The 21,633-nt window shown below is 45.5% G+C and overlaps 2 protein-coding genes across 2 annotated transcripts in view; one reads left to right on the top strand and one right to left on the bottom strand.

The window, feature by feature from the left end:
* The first annotated feature begins 6,523 nt into the window (after positions 1 to 6,523).
* Positions 6,524 to 15,440, top strand: LOC143296654 (receptor-type tyrosine-protein phosphatase alpha-like). Its single transcript, XM_076608684.1, has 10 exons — positions 6,524 to 6,699; positions 7,070 to 7,205; positions 7,707 to 7,850; positions 8,541 to 8,640; positions 9,221 to 9,294; positions 9,903 to 10,034; positions 10,395 to 10,520; positions 10,693 to 10,838; positions 11,290 to 11,425; positions 11,930 to 15,440. The coding sequence occupies exons 1-10, from the start codon at positions 6,524 to 6,526 to the stop codon at positions 11,999 to 12,001; spliced, it is 1,242 nt and encodes a 413-aa protein (XP_076464799.1). The 3' UTR covers positions 12,002 to 15,440.
* Positions 15,441 to 16,535: 1,095 nt separating this feature from the next.
* Positions 16,536 to 21,633, bottom strand: part of LOC143296653 (uncharacterized) — a 68,802-nt gene continuing 63,704 nt past the window's right edge. Inside the window, exons 26-32 of the mRNA XM_076608683.1 lie at positions 21,254 to 21,353; positions 20,568 to 20,641; positions 19,829 to 19,960; positions 19,070 to 19,195; positions 18,291 to 18,436; positions 17,442 to 17,577; positions 16,536 to 17,294 (exon numbers count right to left, since the gene is read on the bottom strand). Coding sequence (XP_076464798.1) covers positions 17,223 to 17,294; positions 17,442 to 17,577; positions 18,291 to 18,436; positions 19,070 to 19,195; positions 19,829 to 19,960; positions 20,568 to 20,641; positions 21,254 to 21,353 — 786 coding nt within the window. The 3' untranslated portion in view covers positions 16,536 to 17,222. The remainder of the gene's footprint in view (positions 17,295 to 17,441; positions 17,578 to 18,290; positions 18,437 to 19,069; positions 19,196 to 19,828; positions 19,961 to 20,567; positions 20,642 to 21,253; positions 21,354 to 21,633) is intronic.

The following is a 21,633-nucleotide window of genomic DNA, read 5'->3' as shown; positions in this document are numbered from 1 at the left end:
GGTCGGGAGGCTTAGTGGCCAGTGATCGAGCGAGCTATGTCGGCGGGGGCATCAGTGCTTCTTGGGGTTTGGTGCTCTGGTCCCAGATCTTAATTGACAGCCTACATAGCCATCGTAGCTGTTAGGGCTGAATAAGTGGTGGTTTTGTACTGATGCCCCTGATAGGGTTTCCCATGCCGAACAGGTCGAGAGTGAGGCCCAAACTAAACGTGACCCACTGTCCCTTTCGCTATTCTTTGTTCTTCTTTTTACCGCCTCTTTTCTGTCCTCAGCTCCCCATCAAGCCTTCTTTTCCACATTCTTTTTTTCTCTGCGGCCTTCTTTAGGCCCGCCGTGTTTGCCGTGCGGCGCGACCTGTGATGGAGGGGAATGAGATCCTGGGGATTGAGAGAGCACGCTGCTCTCAACACATCCCTTTGGCTCGGACCTCTCCTAAGACAGGCGGCACACATTGGCCCGTGTGTGTCAATCGGCTACCCCTTCGTGGGGCTGGGTCAAGACTGGCAGTTTAGTGGCTGACGAAGGTAACCCCCGTAGTGCTCGGCTCTCTGTCCCCGGGAGCTGGGCATGATCGGGGGGGGAGCACGTTGGAGCTGGGCTGCTGGTTGTATATCCCTCCCGAAACCTGGAAGGGGTCAAGCTGGTGTTCCCTTGACCCTGGCCCCTAAGTTGGACCCCATGGTGGGTGGGTAAGGGAGGGATGAATTCACATTTTTCTTTCAACATGAATCCTAAACAAATACACCCCCCCAAACTCGGAAAAAGACAGGGAACAGGGAACGGACGACTCAGACTCTGAGTCGGAGGTCGTTGAGACCTCTGGTTTTTGGCCATCGTGGCTAGTGATGGAGGGCGCTGATGACGACAAGCCCTTGTCGGCTCTCAGCCCCTTCGCTGTCCAGAAGGGCTTTCATTGTCTGGCAGGATCGCTCAGATCCATCAAGAGGCTGAGGAGTGGAGCGTTTTTAGTACAGACAGAATCCAAAAGACAGACACAGCTCCTTCTCAAGGCGACCACTTTCGTGGATAGGGCAGTGAAGATTTCCCCTCACAAAGGTCTCAACTGCTCAAAGGGAGTCATCAGATGCCCGGAGTTGAAAGGTGTGTCTGAGGCCGAGATCAAGAGCGAACTGTCCTCTCAGGGAGTGACCGATGTGTACAGGGTGACGGTGAGGAAGGGGTCGGACAGAGTCCCGACCAACACTTTCTTCCTCACCTTCTGCTGCCCGGATGTCCCCAAGGACATTCGGGTCGGATACCTGCTAGTTAATGTCAGCCTGTACGTACCGTCCCCTCTGAGATGCTTTAAGTGTCAGAAATTCGGACACGTGAGAGACAGATGTAAGGAGGAAGAGGCGTGTGGCACCTGTTCGAAGGCGGCGCACCAGGGCGATTGCGTCAGTGCAGCCCTGTGTGCGAACTGCGGAGGTGGCCACCCGTCCTCATCGAAGGACTGCCCCGCCTGGAAGAAAGAAAAACAAATCCAGAAAGTCAAGACAGAACAGAAAATTTCCTTCTTTGAGGCAAGGAAACAGGTGGAGGCCGCGTCGCCTAAGGCGTCGTATGCCTCTGTCGTCAGATCCAGGACGGTGGACGTCGCGGTCCAGACGACGTCCACAGGAACGCAGACGGACGACTTAACCGCCTCGTCGGAACCGTTGGCCTTGGGTGGAGGCGCTGTGTCCACCCCTTCCCATCCTGCGCGGCAGTCCTCAGGGGCTGCTGGGCGGGAGAGAAAAGCCTCGGGCGGAGGCACGTTGTCCGCCTCCCGCCCCACCCCACCCCCCGGCCCCCCTCGCCCCGCCTCTCGTCTGCCTGGCCCTCGGGCTGGCGGAAGTGGCCGGAAGCCCCCCTTACCTCCAAAACTCAAGGAGGGGAGGGTTGCGGCCACGGCGGGATCGGGAGGGGCCGAGGTGGTGGATATTCCGACCCGGTCGGAACCCGAAAAATTTATGTCAAAAAACAAATACTCCATCCTGGCGGACCTTGAGCCACCGCAAGTGGAGGAGCAGGGGGTAGCGATGGAATAGGCTGCTGCTTTATTTAAAAAAAAAAAACAAACTTTTTAATGGCAGTGATCCACTGGAATATCCGGGGATTCTATGCCAACTTCCAGGAACTCCAGCTGCTTTGTCGTGCTTTGAAACCTTCAGTGCTGGCACTGCAGGAGACTCTGCAAAGAGATGGCAAGGTTTTATATCTCTCTGGTTTTAACTCCGTTTTTAAACCCGCTCAACCGAAGCAAGAGGGGTTGACGGGAGGTGTCGCTCTTTTTATTCGAAAGTCCCTTTTATACAGTACAGTTCTTTTAAGCACCCCTTTACAGGCGGTGGCAGTCAGAGTCACGCTCGAGAAAACCATCACTGTCTGCTCTCTCTACCTTCCCCCTTCCGTCCGTGTTCTGAGGCAGGACCTCATGAACCTGGTCGACCAGCTCCCACGTCCGTTTTTACTGTTGGGCGACTTCAACGGACACTCCCTGCTCTGGGGAAGTGAGATGACATCAGCCCGAGGTCTTCTCTTAGAAAACCTTCTCTCTGACATGGACTTGTGCTGTCTTAACGACAAGTCTCCCACTTACCTGCATCTGTCCTCTGGAAAGCTCTCGTGTTTAGATCTGTCGGTCTGCGATCCATCGTTGGTCCTGGACTACGAGTGGAAAGTGCACGACGATCTGCACGGGAGTGACCACTTTCCTGTCGTCCTCCACCCCACAGATGGAGAAGGTGACTCTCTGCCTGACCGCCTGTACTACGACAAAGCAGACTGGAGTTTTTTTACCACCAAGATAAGAGCGGAGCTGCAGGAAGAAACAGTATTGAAAAGCAAGGACCCTGCTGACGCTCTGACTCGGATCGTTTTAGATTGCGCCAAAGCAGCAGTCCCATCGTCTACCTCCAAGCATCAGGTCCCTAGAACGCCCTGGTTCAACGCGGAATGTCGGGAGGCCCGCAAGTCTCGGAAGAGAGTGCAGCGACGCGTCTTTCGGAGACTGGAGTCCGATAGCGTTCGAACCCATCAACAGCTGAGGGCGAAAGCCAGGTATGTTTTTAAAAAGAGCCAGAGGAAGTCTTGGAGAGATTTCTGCTCTTCCTTAACCTCCAACACACCCAAGAAGAAAGTGTGGAGGGTTTTAAAAAGAATTAAGGGCAAAAACGCATGCCCGACCTTCCACCATCTTAAACTTTCAGACGCTCTGGTCACAGAGAAGAAAGCAGTTGCCAATTTGCTTGCCTCCACAATAGAACAGAACTCGAGATCTGCTAACAAATCTGCTCGCTTTCTTAAAACCAAAAACCTGTCAGAAAAAACACCATTAACTTCTTTTCCGACAACACAGAGAATTACAACCTTCCTTTCACAATGAACGAACTTAAATCTGCCCTTCAGACCTGTACGGATTCCTGTCCAGGAATGGACGAAGTCCATTATAAACTCCTAAAGCACCTTCCCCAAACCTGTCTGGACACCCTGCATAAAGTTTATAACCACATCTGGGTCACAGGCTTCTTTCCACCCTCCTGGCGGAAAGCCCTCATAATCCCGCTGCCGAAACCGGGAAAAGACCCCTCGAACCCCTCCAACTACCGCCCAATTGCACTGACCAGCTGCGTCTGCAAACTGATGGAGAAGATGGTCAACGGTAGACTGATGTGGAAACTAGAGACCGACGGCCTTCTGGCGAAGGAACAGTGCGGTTTCCGCAAGCATCGCTCTACCGTTGACCATCTGGTTCGTCTGGAAACCACGATAAGAAATGCTTTCGTCAACAAACAACATGTGGTGGCCATATTTTTTGACCTGGAGAAAGCTTACGATACCACGTGGAAATTTGGTATTCTTTCCGACTTGCACAAGCTCGGCTTCCGAGGACACCTGCCTCAGTTTATCCACAATTTTTTACAAGACAGACAATTCCAGGTGAGAGTCGGCACCACCCTGTCCGACATTCACGAGCAGGAGCTGGGTGTCCCGCAGGGGAGCATCCTGTCGCCGGCTCTGTTCAGCATCAAAATTAATGACATCGTTCAATCCGTTCAGAAAGGATCAGACAGCTCGCTGTTCGTGGATGATTTTGCCTTATATGCAACCGGCAGCACGTACGCCAGCATCCAGCGACGGCTTCAGCTCTGCGTCAACAAAATCCAGTGTTGGGCAGAGGAGAATGGCTTCACATTTTCGTCCTCCAAAACTGAATGCATCCACTTTCATAATTTTCGCCAATTCTATCAGGACCCTGAAATCCGTCTGGGAACATCCACCATCCCGGCGGTCAAGGAAGCCAGATTTCTAGGGGTCGTCTTCGATCAGAAGCTGAATTTTCTCAGCCACATTAAACAGCTGAAAATATCTTGCCTAAAAGCCCTGAACATCATCCGAGTTGTGGCACACACGAACTGGGGTGCTGATAAGAGGACTCTCTTGCACCTCTACAGAGCCCTGGTCCAGTCCAAACTGGATTATGGAAGTGTTGTATGCGGCTCGGCCAGACCGTCCTACCTGAAACTGTTGGACCCTGTACACCACCAAGGGCTCCGTCTCAGCTTAGGTGCTTTCCGCACCACCCCTGTGCACAGCCTGTACGCAGAGGCGGGGGAACCACCTCTTTCCAACCGCAGACTGAAGCTGACCCTGAACTATTATTTGAAATTGTTTTCGGAACCTACAAACCCTGCTTACGATGCTGTATTCAACAACCCTTTCGATAAGAAATTTACAGACAACCCAAACTGCATACCTCCTCTCGGACTCCGCATTCAGCCGCACTTGGAAAATGCCGATCTGGATGTCGGTGGCATCTCAGATTTCTCTAAGTTCCCTGACAGCCCCCCGTGGACCTTTACAACACCTGAGGTCCGATTCGATCTGGCCTCGTACCGTAAGGACACCACCAGTTCTCTGGCCTACAGAACCTACTTTTCGGAACTGTGCCACAAATTCCCCACTTTTCAAGGCATCTTCACTGACGGTTCCAAGTCAGAGGACGGAGTCGCCGCATCTGCGTTCTGTCCCGCCTTTCCTGACCGACCCTCAACGGAACACATCCTGTCTGACAGCTCGGTATACACCGCGGAACTGACCACACTGGTCCTGGGGTTAAAAATGGTTCTCTCTTCCAAACAGAAGAGATTCATGATCTTTTCCGACTCCTTATCAGCCCTGGAGGCGATCGCCTGCAGGAATATCACTCATCCCAAACTGCTGGAATTTTATGAAACTTTTACTCTCGCAACGAAGAAAGGATACGAGGTTGTGTTGGCCTGGGTTCCCGGACATGTTGGCATTCGTGGTAACGAAAGGGCGGACCTGCTGGCCAGGAACGCTGTAAAGAAAGAATTGTCCAGATCCTTGGTACCCTATACAGACATGAAGCGGAAGGTCAATACTTACGTTAAGGATCTTTGGCAAGAGAAGTGGAACACCCAGACGGACAACAAGCTCTTCCAGATCCGTCCGGACCTAAAAGAGACCCTCCCTTCGGGGGTGAAGAACAGAAAGGAGGAATCTGTGCTGTGCAGACTGCGTACGGGGCACACTTTTTTTACTCATTCTTACTTGTTGAAGGGGGAGGAGGCCCCTCGATGCGTTCCCTGTGACGAGCCTCTCACCGTGAAACACGTGCTCCTTGACTGTTGGGATCTGCATGACGTTAGACGCAGACATTACACGGCGGTTTCTTTGAAGACTTTGTTTCGTGATGTCCCTCCGTGGGCGCTGATGGACTTCTTAAAAGAAGTGAACCTTTTTAACCAGATTTGAAGGTTTTAAACTATGGAAGTTTTTTTTTTTTAACTTTGGAGTGGAAAGTTTGAAGTGGTGACTCGTTTTAATTGGGTGGTTTTTTTTTAGCCTTGTAGTAGTAATTGACGTGGCGATAGCCTTGAGATGGCCTTAGTGGTCGGCGAGGCTCTAAGCACCATAATTTCATTTCATTTCTTTATGTCATCTCTCTCTCTCTCTCTCTCTCTCTCTCTCTCTCTGGTATTGTGACTTGTCAAGGTAAATGCCTAATGTCTATTGAAGTTAGAACTTTGTGGTCAATTTCACGTTGCACATATTCACGGGAAAAACCTATATGTACACGAAAGACAGGTTCATGTATACAGCCATCAACAACCATAACTACAAGGAACAGCAATGGTAAGACCAAAATGGTCAATGGTAAAAGTTCAAGGTCACAAGATGAACATAACTTGTGATAGAGGACGGGTTTGAAATCCAAATTTCATCAAGCATGATACAGTCAGTGGTTATGGTCTGAAAAAACAAACAAACAACAACAGCACTTGCAACATTGAAAGGTTAGAAGTTAAAGGTCAAGGACAGCATAGTGTTCAACTAAAATCTCCTGATGCAAGGTGATGGTCTTTGTGATGTCCTTGTGTTCACAATTTCTGTCTGGGATTTAGTGGGTTTCACACGGCAGTATTGAAGGCTTTGCTTCCCTTAGTTTCCTTGCATGTGGAATGATATTGTGTGTGTGTGTGTGTGTGTGTGTGTGTGTGTGTGCGCGCGCGCCCGCATGTGTGTGTATGTGTGTCCACAGAGCGAGGAGAAACGGCAGGTGAAGCAGTACCACTACGTGAAGTGGATGGACCACCATGTCCCCACCACCACCCCCCTCGTTGACTTCTGGCGTTACATCAGAGCACGTGCTCCCCGCACGTCCACTGCCCCGCCCCTGCTCGTGCACTGCAGGTGGGCAGTAAAACACGCTGGGGATGCTGGGAAATAAGTCATAACATTGTTTTTGTCCGCAGGACTGTTGCCGTACGAAAAGCAAATCATTCTTTGCTTGGTGAATTTTATTGGCTAAGTGTCTACTAATTTGACCACTATAACATAATACACATCTAAAAGTATGGAACTGAAATCTTTGTTCAAGTTTGGAGTCCTGCTCATCGTTGGTATTCATTAGATAACTCGTCACATATCACATTTTCTCTCGATTGACTATTGTAACAGTCTGTCTCTCGTCTGATTTGCCTGCTTCATCCATTAACGTGCTGAGCAACTCAATGCATCAGGAAAGTCCAATGTAAAGTGTGTGAAACGCCGTGGTGTGCAGTGCCGGCGTGGGCCGAACAGGGACGTACATTGCCCTGGACATCCTGATGGACCAGAGTGAAGGAGAAGAGGAGATCTCTGTGTACGGCACTGTCAGCAACCTGAGGAACTACAGGTGTTACATGGTGCAGAACAAGGTACTGGTTACCGTACAGGTGTTACATGGTGCAGAACAAGGTACTGGTTACCGTACAGGTGTTACATGGTGCAGAACAAGGTACTGGTTACCGTACAGGTGTTACATGGTGCAGAACAAGGTACTGCTTACCGTACAGGTGTTACATGGTGCAGAACAAGGTACTGGTTACCGTACAGGTGTTACATGGTGTAGAATAAGGGACTGGTCACCGTACAGGTGTTACATGGTGCAGAACAAGGTACCAGCTACCATACAGGTGTCACTGATGTTTTGTGTGTGTTAGAGAGAGTTTCAAATCATGTTATTAATGTTCGTGTTAGCTATTCGTTTCCTTTAAAGGGAAGGTTGGCATGCAAAGAAATCGGCAGTTGTTTTACTCTTCAGGCTTCCTAATTGCTCCTGGCTGCTGACTGGAGAGAAATGAGAAACTCCCAATAGTTTGGCATGTATATCTCCTTTGTTTCATAAAGTGTGTGTGTGTGTGTGTGTGTGATGCCAGGACCAGTACCAGTTTCTGCACGAGGCAGTGCTGGAAGCCTACATGAGCGGTGACTCCAGACTGGACACCTCGTCCTTTGACCGTGTCTTTCCCTCCGTCATCCGTCATGACCTGCCTCAGCCACGTGTCGATGCCGAGTTTGAGGTGTGATACACTGACATACAGACATGCATGCAGATAGACAGACATACAGGTAGACAGGCAGATAAACTCACAGACAGATACAGACAGTGAACCTTGGTTTCATGGTGCTATGATATTGCCGAGGGTGAACAGACTTAATTTTTGTTGGTGGTGGTGGTACTGCTGTGACTATTCAGTTTGGAAATATTTGCTAAGTGTAATGTACCAATGAGTCCGCTGTGTCTAACTGTGAGCAGTAAGAACGCAGCTCTATTCCTTGTAGAGCTCTTTGGCTTGGACATACTTTCTGACAGCTGATGAACGGATACCAGTTTGTTTCTCCTTCAGATGAGGAAGTTTGTTATGTCGTTGTTTCCCCTTCCAAGGGTGTGCCTTATGGGGAAGGTGTTCACAGCTGATATCAAGTTGTTTCCCTTCCCTGCAAACTGTCAGGTGATGGTTTGTGATGACTGATTTCAAGTTGTCTGCTGCTTTCCCAGATAGTGTGCAGGGAAAGGTTTTGATGAATGATGTCTGTTTGTTCCCTCGTCCCGGAGACTGTCAGAAGTGGACAGGTTGTTTCCCCTTCCCCATTGATGTGCCAGATAGGTAAGTTCTTGTGACTGATGTCAAGATGATTCCCTTTCTCAGTGACTGTGTCAGGTGTGGAAGGTTGTGGTTACTGATGTCAGGTTGTTTCCCCTTCCCCAGAGACTGTGTCAGATGAGGACGTGCCTCACTGCTCCCTCCCACACTGAGGCCAGCCAGGAGGTGAACCAGCACAAGAACCGGAATCCTGACGCCCTGCCAGGTGATACAAAGCAGTGGGTTTTGGGTGGATAATTGGGTTATTGCTGACTTGTACCTAGTGACATTTCATTAATGTCCAACGCTACTCGTGGATTTCAGTTCAAAATCTCAGCAGCTCTGAACGAATCAGTGATTTAAAGATAATGACTTAGTCACTGTAGGCACTACCTTCTGTGTCCATGCGTAATGGTCAGTGAAAGATGCTGACGACTTGCAGTTTGTGGTTCAAACCCCATAAGGTTAGTGTGATTTTAAACCAAAGCCCCGTGTCCAGCTCGCGCGTAAAGGAACCCATGGCAACACAAGGATTGTCCCTGGCAACATTTTATAGATATTCCCACATTGATAGTAAAACATTAACATGCAAATAGAAAAGGGAGAAAACTATGGGAGGTGCTGTGTGTGACAATATGCTCTCCCCGGAAACAGAGATCTGTTGTGGGGAACAGTAAAACAACACAACGCAGTATCAAACAGATGTCAGTGGCCAGTAACATCATGTGTAATACTGTATTGTGTGTGTGTGTGTGTGTGTGTGTGTGTGTGTGTGTGTGTGTGTGTGTGTGTGTGTGTTCCTGCAGATGACAATCACCTTGTGTACATAACTGAGCACGCCAAAGGACGGAATCAATACATCAACGCTGTCTACATGCCGGTAAATGTATTTGTGCTTCTCTCTCTCTCTCTCTCTCTCTGAATTCCGGATGCCGTACACAGCGCTACGATCTTTGCTCACGGTTTCAGTCAAAGGTCGGTTGTATGCTGTTTCCTCCGCTCATAGATACAGCTGGAAGTCCTCTGAGTAGCTGTTAACTGACAATGACGTCACTGCCGGACACCTGATCGCTAAAATGGCCAGTCAGCACAATTGATGTTTCCGTGATATTTATCTATCTCAGAGTGAAGGAATGCACTGTGTGACCAGCCCGAGTGTTTGTTGGAGGACAGGCCTATATGTGGGTCAACATCATCGTCGTCGTCATCATCTTTGATCATAACATTTTTAGCACAAACATGATTATGATAAAACGCCAAATTATATATCATAAAGGGCATAAAAGAGCAAAACTTGCCATTGGGCAGGAATGAGAACAACACAGGGAAAGACAGAAAATAAGACAGAACGAGACAATATAATCAAAGTCAAACGGGACAACAGACAATGGTATCTGCAGGCACTGTACACAGGTGACGCCATGTACCTGCATGAGGCCAGGTCCTGTCCAGGTGTCCCCCATTCACTGTGCCCCGTGCTGTCCACAGACCTTCCTGTCAGAGCGGGGCAGCATCCTGACCCAGCTTCCCCTGGCCGACACAGTGATCGACTTGTGGAGACTGGTGGACAGCTGGAACGTCAGCACCATTGTCTCCCTTGGACAGGTGGCGGGACAGCAGGTAGGCTATATAGGTCAGGTGGAGGGACAGAAGGTAGGTTATATAGGTCAGGTTGAGGGACCGGACGTAGGTTAAATAGGTCAAGTGGAGGGACAGAAGGTATGTAGGTCAGGTTGAGAAACAGGGGGTAGGTTATGTAGGTCAGGTGCAGACACAGAAGGCAGGTTGTTTAGTTTAGGTGGAGGGACATTTAGTTCGATCATATTTCAAATTTAAGAACAGCATTACACATATCTTGCATATGTCAGGTTTGGGGTTTATTTGGTATATATTTGGAGGGTTATTTTGATGTGTCTGTGTGTGCTGTTTCTTTGTTTGGTATTTGTCCTTTTCTAACACAATTAATCGCACGGTGCACAGGTGATGTGTCGATACTGGCCCAGCCTGGAGAAGCCGATCCGAACTGGTGCTTACACCATCAGTCTGAAGACCATTAACCTACTGGGGGAGAACCTGAAGCACTATGTTATGGACATGACTAAAAAGGTGAGTGGACCAGCTGCCGTGGGGAAGTAGTTAGCTTCGCGGACTGAAGACTTGAAGGACGTAGATTCTGGCCCAGTCATAGGTGTGTTTTCTCGGCCATTCATTCCAGCAGTAGAGGTGACCGGTTCCTGTAATCTGCCGTCAGTAACAGTGACACCCTGTGTTTCCCCAGAACGAGAGCCGTGAGGTCCGTGTGCTGCACTATGAGGCATGGACAGGGGACACTGCCACCAGTGTTCCAGACCTCATCACTCTCCTGGACATTCTGCACACGTCACACAAGGAATCCTTCAAGGAGCCAATCATCGTTCAGTGCTTGTGAGTCACTGACGTGTGTGTGTTGACAATGACGTGATTTAATGAATGATGACCACACGCATGAAGCAGAGACATATGAAGTGATTCATAGGAGTAGTAGTAGTAGTAGCAGTACAAGTAGTAGTAGTATAAAGCCTTGTCACTCACACCAAACCACAGTCTCTCAGACAACAACTGATATCTGACATATGCATTGACATGACAAAGGTTGAAGTAGACAGTAAAAAGTAAAACGTATTGAAAAGAATACAAACATGAAAGTAAGAAATACACAGCAACTTTATTTATCACAGAATAAAAGAAAGATGGCTTTTATTTTACTGGTTGGTGTACATCAATCCGACGCATATCGTTTCTCTTGTTGATTGTTATATTTACCTCCCTGTATTCCGAAAGAGGCGACAGTATTCAAATCAATGTTGATTGATTTTCCCATTGCATAATGATGCAGTGACGGCGTGGCCAAGAGTGGAGCACTGTGCGCTCTGTGGGACGTCATCAGCCGAATGACGTGTGACGGTGATGTTGACGTCTACCTGGCTGCTCGGCACGTGCACACCGTGCGTCCTGAAGCCATCACTTCTGTGGTCAGTGACCTGTGTGTGTGTGTGTGTGTGTGTGTGTGTGTGTGTGTGTGTGTCCTTGTGTGTGTGTGTGTGTGTGTTCGCAGGCATGCACACGTCTGTGTGCATGTGTGTGTGTGTGTGTTTGACGCAACACTCATAAACCACATACACTGAAAACTTAATCACAACCTTACTGCTGAACTTCCAATTCAAGATTCTTGCAACATTACAGAAACATTACCATTTAGAAGAAAAAAGAAACTACCACACTACAAGCGTGTGTAAAGCAGTTATACACCCACTGGTAATGTGCACTACATCTCTGTGTTTGTGTGTATGTGCGTGTATGCGCACGTGCGCTTGTGTGTGTGCGCGTGTGTCTGTGCCTGCGTCTGTGTGCATGCCTTCATGCGCAAGTGGGGGGTGGGTGGGTGGGGGTACTTGCTTGCATGCCACATGTGTACTTTTTACAGGAACAGGTAAGAAATCTTTTCACTTTAATTACTTGTATATCGCCTGTTTCAGGAACAATACCGCTTTCTGTACGAGGTGGTCCAACAGTACAGAGCTTCACGAATGGTCTACGCCAACACATGAAGAGAAACAGTGTCAGTCAGACTGAGCTGTGCAGCTGGGTGATACCATTCTGTGACAATAAAGGAAGAATCTAACGATGATGATGAAGCTTACTTCCGTGTAATGCTTCTGAAATTCGACATTCACGTCTCTGTCTTTTGCCTTTGTTAGTGTTTCCGTGTGCTAGAAAAAAAGAGGTAGGTCTTTGGCACGCATTGTTTAATTGATGATGACATTTTTGAACTTTCTAAATTCTTGGATAACTCCCGTTCCTGGGTGCGTGTTTCCATGTTTGGTTTTGTGCTTGTATTTGTTAAAAACTGCTTTATGTATTAATGCATGCATGTATGTATATATTGCGTTGTATTGTATGGCATTGTATTATATTGTATTGTATTGTATTGCAATATATCATACTGTATTGTATTGTATTGTATTGCAATATATTATATTGTATTGCATTGCATTGTATTGTATTACTTTCTTGTCACAACATATTTCTCTGTGTGAAATTCAGGGTGTTGTCCCCAGGGAGAGCCGTTTACCACAGTTTGGGGCCACCCATTTTTTGTTAGTCTCTTTTCTTCTGTCTCCGAGAGTCTTTGTTTTGAAAACATGCTTTTTTTTCACTACATAATTTTGCCAGGGACACCTTTCTTGTTGCCGTGGGTTCTTTTACTTGTGCTAAGTGCATGCTATATACGAGACCATTCAAGGTCTACTGAAGTGAGAGAAAATGTATGTATGTATGTATGTATGTATGAAACGATAAACAAGTGACGTTTGCCCTTTGAAGTAAAACTAAGGCCCATAACTTCAGGTAAAATATTTGAAGAAAGGTGCACAGGAACAAACCCATAAACTTTCCCCGAAAGAAAGGTTTCCGTTCATATGCCCAATGTTATTCAAAACGTTGATGTATTGATCTTTTTATTTATTGGTTTATCTATTTACTCAGTAACCACACTCGCCGGATAATGTATACACTGATCGCAAATACTTTCTCCCCTTGAATTAGTATTCTCGCTTATATTATTTCAATTTGCTGGTAGTTAGAGTTTTTGTATTAATAATTGTTTATTTATCTTTTTGGTAAAATAAAGACAGTGAATTGATAGGTTGTTACCATCGTGTAAAGTGTAGCATAAAATGCAGTCAAGATGAACAGTACATGTTTAGATGTGTTTGTATATATAACTTTGTGACAGTTAACATAAATGAAAGTGACGACGAAAATAAGTCATTTATACTCAAACAATGGTAAAATAAATTGCCGCCTATTTCACATTTTAAAAACTTATTCAGTAATAGTCGATATCAAGGACGTGAACGAACCCCTATGATGGTCGGGAATGCCAACAAAATATTTTGTGTATTAATGATACTGTCTCGAGTGTGCTGATGGAGATGGTGTTTGATGCGATTAACTGGTGGTGGAAGGTGATAAGCTGTTGACAGTTGGAGAGGAGAATGATCATCGACAGAGCGGATGTTTTGTCGTTCTTTGAGGGGAGGCAACTGTGAGATGGGACTTTGTGTTGTTTTACTCCAGCAGCGTCGTTCAACGTCTTCATTTTATCTGAGGCGTCTCTCTTCAGGTGGGTATGCGTTATGGTTGCTTAGGTTACTGCGAACTGGTCACTTTTTTCTTCAGAGTGGTAAATGTGTTTGTGACTTGATAAGTATGTCAGACAACACAGTAAACACCAACAGTTTGACAAACAACACTGTAAACACCAACAGTTTGACAAACAACACTGTAAACACCAACAGTTTGACAAACAACACTGTAAACACCAACAGTTTGTCAGACATCACTGTAAACACCAACAGTTTGTCAGACATCACTGTAAACACCAACAGTTTGACAGACATCACTGTAAACACCAACAGTTTGTCAGACATCACTGTAAACACCAACAGTTTGTCAGACAACACTGTAAACACCAACAGTTTGTCAAACAACACTGTAAACACCAACAGTTTGTCAGAAAACACTGTAAACACCAACAGTCTATATGTCAACAGACTGTTCCTGTTTCTGGTGATGTCTGAGGTATCTTGTATCGTGACAGACTGGCAGTGTTCTTGTTCTGTATATACATGTCGATAGATGCATGTGTATGTGTTAGGATGCGTGCACGTGTGTATATATGTATGTATGTTTGCACTATGTTTCTATATGTCTCTGTGTCATATGCTTGTGTGCCTGTATATTCCGTGTGTGTGTGTGTGTGTGTGTGTGTGTGTGTGTGTGTGTGTGTTCATGAAAAACATTGAAGTGATGGGTGGTTAACCGTGGATTATGCTCACACACACACACACACACACACACCTGTAAAACATGTACACGTACAACCCCCCCCCACACACACACACACAAACACATACATATACACGCACACGCACGCACACGCACACACACACACACACACACACACACACACACATCTTGTTAGTATTTTATTACAATGGACAGAAACGGAGCGGGCAAAAGGCCTTTCACATGCGTCTGGCTCCAATGTTATTTTGGGCGGTTTGCCCCATACATTTTTCCCATACAGGCTGACATTTTTTCCTTATAAATATGGAATGCACCGGAAAAGAGGGGAGACAATCTGGCTGCACCAGCACTAGCAACGAGTTTGGAGATTATTTTCACTAGCAATGCTAGTTTGTTTTTTCCATTAGAATTATTGTGTACACAATATTGTTCTCAGAGAGGGGTAATAAAAAAAAATCAACGAAAAAACAAAACGGAATCAAACAAATAATTCAGATAAAAGGCTGTCGTTAGTCTGGGTTCACAACGACGTCTGCTTGCAAACAGAAAGTTGGCGGAGAATCATGTGACTCTCAGCATCACATTATTTCTGAAATATCGGCAGTGGGTGTTTGTACCATCTGGGCCTTTTGTACCTCTGCTACTCTGCTAACACGCACTGCAAACAAATTAACAAACTGCATGGTGTTTTTGTTTGTTTTTTGTTGTTTTTTCTTAATCATATGGAAAAAAAACAAACAAAAAAAAACAACAGACGTAAGCAAGCTTTCATAGAATGTATGACAAAACCTAAAAATGGTATAGCAAAATAAAACAAATACAAACAAGTTTCAAATTTACTTCATGAAAATGACAGACAGATGAACTGGCCGACAGACAGACAGAGAGAGAGAGAGAGAGAGAGAGACAGAGACAGAGACAGAGATACTGAGATACAGAGAGTCCCAAGACTCAATACGCTTTGTTAATAAATTCGCATATCAATACACGCAGACTGTTTTTTGTTGTTGTTGTTTTTTTCAGATATATATCTATTGTTGCAAATGAAATTGAAATATTACGCAGAATGTTCATGTTGTTACGAAGGCACTTCGCCTTATAAACGCTTTTTACAGATAAAGAGTGACCCGTTTTCACAATGCTTTTTTTTTCTACAGATCATATTAACAGGACAAACCACCCCCCCACCCCCCCAAAAAAAAACAACAAACAAACAAAAAACCCCCAAACCCCCCCCAAAAAAAACCCACCAAACATTAAACGAACAAAGTTTGTTCGAATTATTCTTCTAGAATCAATTGCTCTCTGGTATATAGAGAAAATGAGAGAGAGAGAGAGAGGGGGGGGGGGCCGGGGGGGCTGAGGATGAGGGCGGGGGATGAAGGTGTTCGTGGTGAGATGGAAGGATACAGGCATGCATGAAACAATGCTCACTAGATGCAAACTGTATAATGATTGGCTGGAGAGAAATACTGGACTTTGCATTTTGTACAGCTACAGTCAATATCGTCCCGATACAGCACAAAAGGTTATAGCAAATGCTATGTTTTAGCACCTACAATGGATTCAGTGGTTTCAAAGAACAAATGTAATTTTTTTTTTAAAGCATAGTTTACAAAACCTTCATAAAAAAGTATAGATCAAAAGTGCAATAAACAACAATCATCACAAAAAGCATGGATTAGAAAATGTTATGAACAACCACCATCAAATAAAGCACAGATTACAAATTTTTTTTTTCATGAAAATAAGCGTGTTCGATAATCTCTTGCAGTCGTCAAATATATTTCGTGAACTTAGCACCTACTTATAAAATTGCATTGAAAAACTGAACACGTATCACAGAAAAAAACACAAAAAAACAACGATATACTGTATTGGGGTACGTCACACACAATAACTGTACAAACGTGGTTGCTCACGTGTGTCTGTTGCTGCCACTTGCGGGACGCTTGCCTGTGTGTACGTGAGCTGCATGAGACAAATACCAGATGCCCCCACACTAAGGGAGTTGAGCACTTCGCATCAGATGCAGATGGTGATTTTCACAGTCTTACATTTTGGCTCTGAACTCAAGGAGCATGAGTTTACTGGGTCCAGTGGCAACAAAATGTTTTTTTTTTCCGTCACCTGTGTTGTGATGGCGTTTAGCTAGTCATGCAGTTATGTATAGTGTGTTAACATGAGTGAAAAATATATAAACAGAATGCAAAAAGAAAGTTTCATAATAAACACACAAATACACACACACAAAAAGAAAGAGAGTGTGGACACTAGTTTAAACTATTTCATTTACAGTTATCAGCTGCCAAGAATGGAAGTGAATACGAGCTAGATCTAAAGGTTACAATTGAATATCATGATGAAAATTCCTAGTGTACCTGTTTTCCTTTGTGGCTGTGCTCCTACTACCATTTATTTACTGACAATACAAATAAGGCCAACACAGCTCTTTCTGATTTACATATTTACAAGTAAGTAGTCCCATATTACAGTTATCAGAATTAAAACGATAAGAACAAGTAATCCCCTTTTAAAAGCAAAAAAAAAAAAAAAAAAAAAAAAAAAAAAAATTACATATCTTTTAGAAAGAACGTGAATGGTGTTTTACTTGCACTACATTTGTGACAAGCACAATGTCATTGCTCAGTGGCAAAAGGAAAACAATCCATGGATCAACTATTTTATTGAACACCCTCTTTTACACAGGTAAGGTGTATAAGTTCTAGACCTACCCTTACTTCTGTCATACAAAAATACGAACAAAGGCAAATGGTTGTTATGAATATCAAACTTCTGAAGCACTACATAAAAAAGAAGAAGAAAAAACAAAAACAAAAACTATCAACATTTTCATAAGCATGAGCTTCAGTTACTTGGATTTCCCCTCCATTGTCACAGAATGGTAACACCCACTGTTCACTTTGCACAGCTCAGTCAGGCTGACAGTGTTTCTCTTCATGTGTTGGCGTAGACCATTCGTGAAGCTCTGTACTGTTGGACCACCTCGTACAGAAAGCGGTACTGTTCCTGAAACATGTGATATAAAACGGATGAAAGTGAAAAGAATATTTACCTTCTCTTTCAAAGCTACAAACACAACATGCAAGCAAACTCTCCTGCCTGACATGTGTGCATGCACACACACACACACACACACACACACAGGTCACTGACCACAGAAGTGATGGCTTCAGGACGCACGGTGTGCACGTGCCGAGCAGCCAGGTAGACGTCAACATCACCGTCACACGTCATTCGGCTGATGACGTCCCACAGAGCGCACAGTGCTCCACTCTTGGCCACGCCGTCACTGCATCATAATGCAATGGGAAAACCAATCAACATTTAACCAGTACCGTGGCCTGGTGGAAAGGGGAACATGACAATCGAAACAACCGAAACAAATGTGAAATGTGTAATATGTTCCATAATGAAGTACACTGATCAGTAACAGAGGAACCATAGATAATTTATTATGTAATTAACGAAATTCATTGTGTTTTTATCTTTTACAACTTTCCTGTTTTAATTTCAGCTATATTTCACCTTTTGATAATTCAGTTCAACCTTTGATATGATTTGTAGCCCTGAGATTGTCAAAGAGGGACAGAAATGTGCCTTGTAAAGTAATAACATAGAACTGGGATCTATATCCAAGTAACGGAATGCCGAACTCATATGTGCTTATATACGTGGAACTTGGATGTGCTTTAGATATAAAACTTAACGTCCAACTGAAAGGCCTTTGAGATTTAAAGTGCGATAAATAGACAAGTTTTGAATCCACTCAGCAAAACAGTCTTTGGATTAACTTTGAGGATGACTCAGATCAGAAACATGAAGCGTCTTCCTTGATATGACATTGGAGGTCCTTACATAATTTCAGCCTACGTGTTAGCTTTATTTTAGAGGCGCACTGCTTCACATGTCAGATAGCCTGTGAGACTGACCAGGCTCTATAGGGTATCAGGAATGTTGATTTCATATCACGTCATTGTCAACACACACACGTCAGTGACTCACAAGCACTGAACGATGATTGGCTCCTTGAAGGATTCCTTGTGTGACGTGTGCAGAATGTCCAGGAGAGTGACGAGGTCTGGAACACTGGTGGCAGTGTCCCCTGTCCATGCCTCATAGTGCAGCACACGGACCTCACGGCTCTCGTTCTGGGGACACACAGGGTGTCACTGTTACTGACGGCAGGTTCGTAGACCAAATGACTCCTACCACTGAAATGGACTGGTGTAATTTCACTGTTCAAAGCTGCATTGTTTGGTTACAAATGAAAGCACATTGTTCAATCACAAAGCATTTTTTAAACGGAAAAATGAGAACTGACGAACGAACAAAAAGTAGTGATTATTCGGAAAGACTGGAGAATTCTTTAACGCTTTTTTTCCCATCCTTCATATTGAGACCAACAACGTGGAGACAGGGAGTGAGCTCGGATATGTTTTTGTTTTCTACATTCTGAATGATGATGTGGGTGATAAGGAGGAGGATACGGGGGGTCCATTTACATTTATGACTACTTGACAATGCTGTATTCTCATAATATATTCTGACGTCAACCAAGTTGAGATACAGACACCTGCAGGGCTGGTGAGGAAATGTGACCACCACCAAAGACGCATCATTGAAGTGGATAATTCCTGGACTGCGTGGTCCCAGTTTTCCCTTTTGAGCCCACAACACACTCAGCTCTGGGCAGAAGCATCTCTGATCAGGATCGAATTCACGTCCTCCCAGTCGTCGGTCTACAACGCTAACTACTTCACGAAAGTACCCAGCCAACTCACCTTTTTAGTGATGTCCATCACATAGTTCTCCAGGTTCTCCCCCAGTGAGTTTCTGCCCTTAAGGCTGATGGTGTAAGCACCGACTCTGATCGGCTTTTTAGGGATGGGCCAGAAGCAACACATTCCCTGCACAGTGTGAAGATACTTTTGCTGAAAATCAACAAAAAAAGCCCCCAACAAATGAACAATAACACACACCCAGTATCCCCACTCACACACCATACATGCGCACACACGAACACACACACACACACACACACACACACACACACACACACATGCTTACAACCACAAAGCCATAAATATGCGATTTAAATTCAAAAGGTAATCCGAAAGATAACAATCATGCAAATTATATGCATTGTTGTCAACAATTCAAATATGACTGAACTATGTAATATGCTTAATGTTCCTCCACCTGACCTACATAACCAACCTCCTGTCTTTCTCCTTGACATATGACCTACCTTCTGTCCCTTCACCTGACCTACATACCTTCTGTCCCTCCACCTGACCTACATAACCTACCTTCTGTCCCTCCACCTGACCTACATAGCCTACCTTCTGTCCCTCCACATAACCTACATAACCTACCTGCTGTCCCTCCACCTGACCTACATAACCTACCTTCTGTCCCTCCACATGACCTACATAACCTACCTTCTGTCCCTCCACCTGACCTACATAACCTACCTTCTGTCCCTCCACCTGACCTACATAACCTACCTGCTGTCCCTCCACCTGACCTACATAACCTACCTCCTGTCCCTCCACCTGTCCAAGGGAGACAATGGTGCTGACGTTCCAGCTGTCCACCAGTCTCCACAAGTCGATCACTGTGTCGGCCAGGGGAAGCTGGGTCAGGATGCTGCCCCGCTCTGACAGGAAGGTCTGTGGACAGCACGGGGCACAGTGAATGGGGGACACCTGGACAGGACCTGGCGTCATGCAGGTACATGGCGTCATCTGTGTACAGTGCCTACAGATACCATTGTCTGTTGTCCCGTTTGACTTTGATTATATTGTCTCGTTCTGTCTTACCCTGTGTTGTTCTCATTCCTGCCCAATGGCACGTTTTGCTCTTTTATGCCCTTTATGACATATAATTTGGCCTTTTTCTCACAATCATGTTAATGTTAAAAATGTTATGATCAAAGATGATGACGACGACGATGATGTTGACCCACATATAGGCCTGTCCTCCAAGAAACACTCAGGCTGGTCACACAGTGCATTCCTTCGCTCTGAGATAGATAAATATCACGGAAACATCATTTGTGCTGACTGGCCATTTTAGGAATCAGATGTCCGGCAGTGACGTCATTGTCAGCTGACAGGTACTCAGAGGACTTCCAGCATACAACTGACCTTTGACTGAAACCGTGAGCAAAGATCGTACTGCCATGTACGGCATCAGGAACTCTCTCACACACACACACACACACACACACACACACACACACACAGACACACACACACAGAAGCACAAAACATTTACCGGCATGTAGACAGCGTTGATGTATTGATTCCGTCCTTTGGCGTGCTCAGTGATGTACACAAGGTGGTTGTCATCTGCAGGAACACACACACACACACACACACACACACACACACACAATACACAGCGTATCATTTTTATCTATCAGGTGATATGTACTGTCTGACCAAATTTTCAGTATTGCACATTGTGTTACTGGCCACTGACATCTGTTTGATACTGCGTTGTGTTGTTTTACTGTTCCCCACTACAGATCTCTCTTTCCAGGGAGAGCATATTGTCACAGCACAGCACCTCCCATAGTTTTCTCCCTTTTCTATTTGCAAATTAATGTTTTTCCATCAAAGTGGGAATTCCTATAAAATTTTGCCTGGGACAATCCTTTTGTTGCTGTAGGTTCCTTTACGTGCGAGCTGGACAGGGGACTTTGGTTTAAAATCACATGAATCTTATGGGGTTTGAACCACAAAGTGCAAGTCGTCAGCATCTTTCACTGACCTTTACGCATGGACACAGAAGGTAGTTTCTACAATGACTAAGTCATTATCTTTAAATCAGTGATTCGTTCAGTGTTGCTGAGATTGTAAACTGAAATCCACGAGTAGTGCTGGAAATAGGTGAAATGTTATTGGGTGCAGGTCAGCGATAACCCAATTATCCACCCCAAACCCACTGCTTTGTATCACCTGGCAGGGCGTCAGGATTCCGGTTCTTGTGCTGGTTCACCTCCTGGCTGGCCTCAGTGTGGGAGGGATCAGTGAGGTACGTCCTCATCTGACACAGTCTCTGGGGAAGGGGAAACAACCTGACGTCAGTAACCACAACCTTCCACACCTGACACAGTCACTGAGAAAGGGAATCATCTTGACATCAGTCACAAGAACTTACCTATCTGGCACAGCATTGGGGAAGGGGAAACAACCTGTCCACTTCTGACAGTCTCCGGAACGAGGGAACAAACAGACATCATTCATCAATACCTTTCCCTGCACACTGTCTGGGAAAGCAGCAGACAACTTGAAATCAGTTATCACAAACCATCACCTGACAGTTTGCAGGGAAGGGA

The sequence above is a fragment of the Babylonia areolata genome, chromosome 21, assembly GCF_041734735.1.
Source record: "Babylonia areolata isolate BAREFJ2019XMU chromosome 21, ASM4173473v1, whole genome shotgun sequence".
In the NCBI taxonomy this organism is placed as follows: domain Eukaryota; kingdom Metazoa; phylum Mollusca; class Gastropoda; order Neogastropoda; family Buccinidae; genus Babylonia; species Babylonia areolata.
Note: the sequence above shows the minus strand (reverse complement) of the source record. Positions and strands in the feature narration are given on the sequence as shown.

Excerpts from the sequence above, each read along its gene's own strand:
- LOC143296654 (XM_076608684.1), top strand. The coding sequence starts at position 6,524 with ATGTGTGTGTATGTGTGTCCACAGAGCGAGGAGAAACGGCAGGTGAAG. Across the intron at positions 7,206-7,706 it reads GTTACATGGTGCAGAACAAG|GACCAGTACCAGTTTCTGCA; the intron begins GTACTGGTTACC and ends GTGTGATGCCAG. Across the intron at positions 8,641-9,220 it reads GAATCCTGACGCCCTGCCAG|ATGACAATCACCTTGTGTAC; the intron begins GTGATACAAAGC and ends GTGTTCCTGCAG.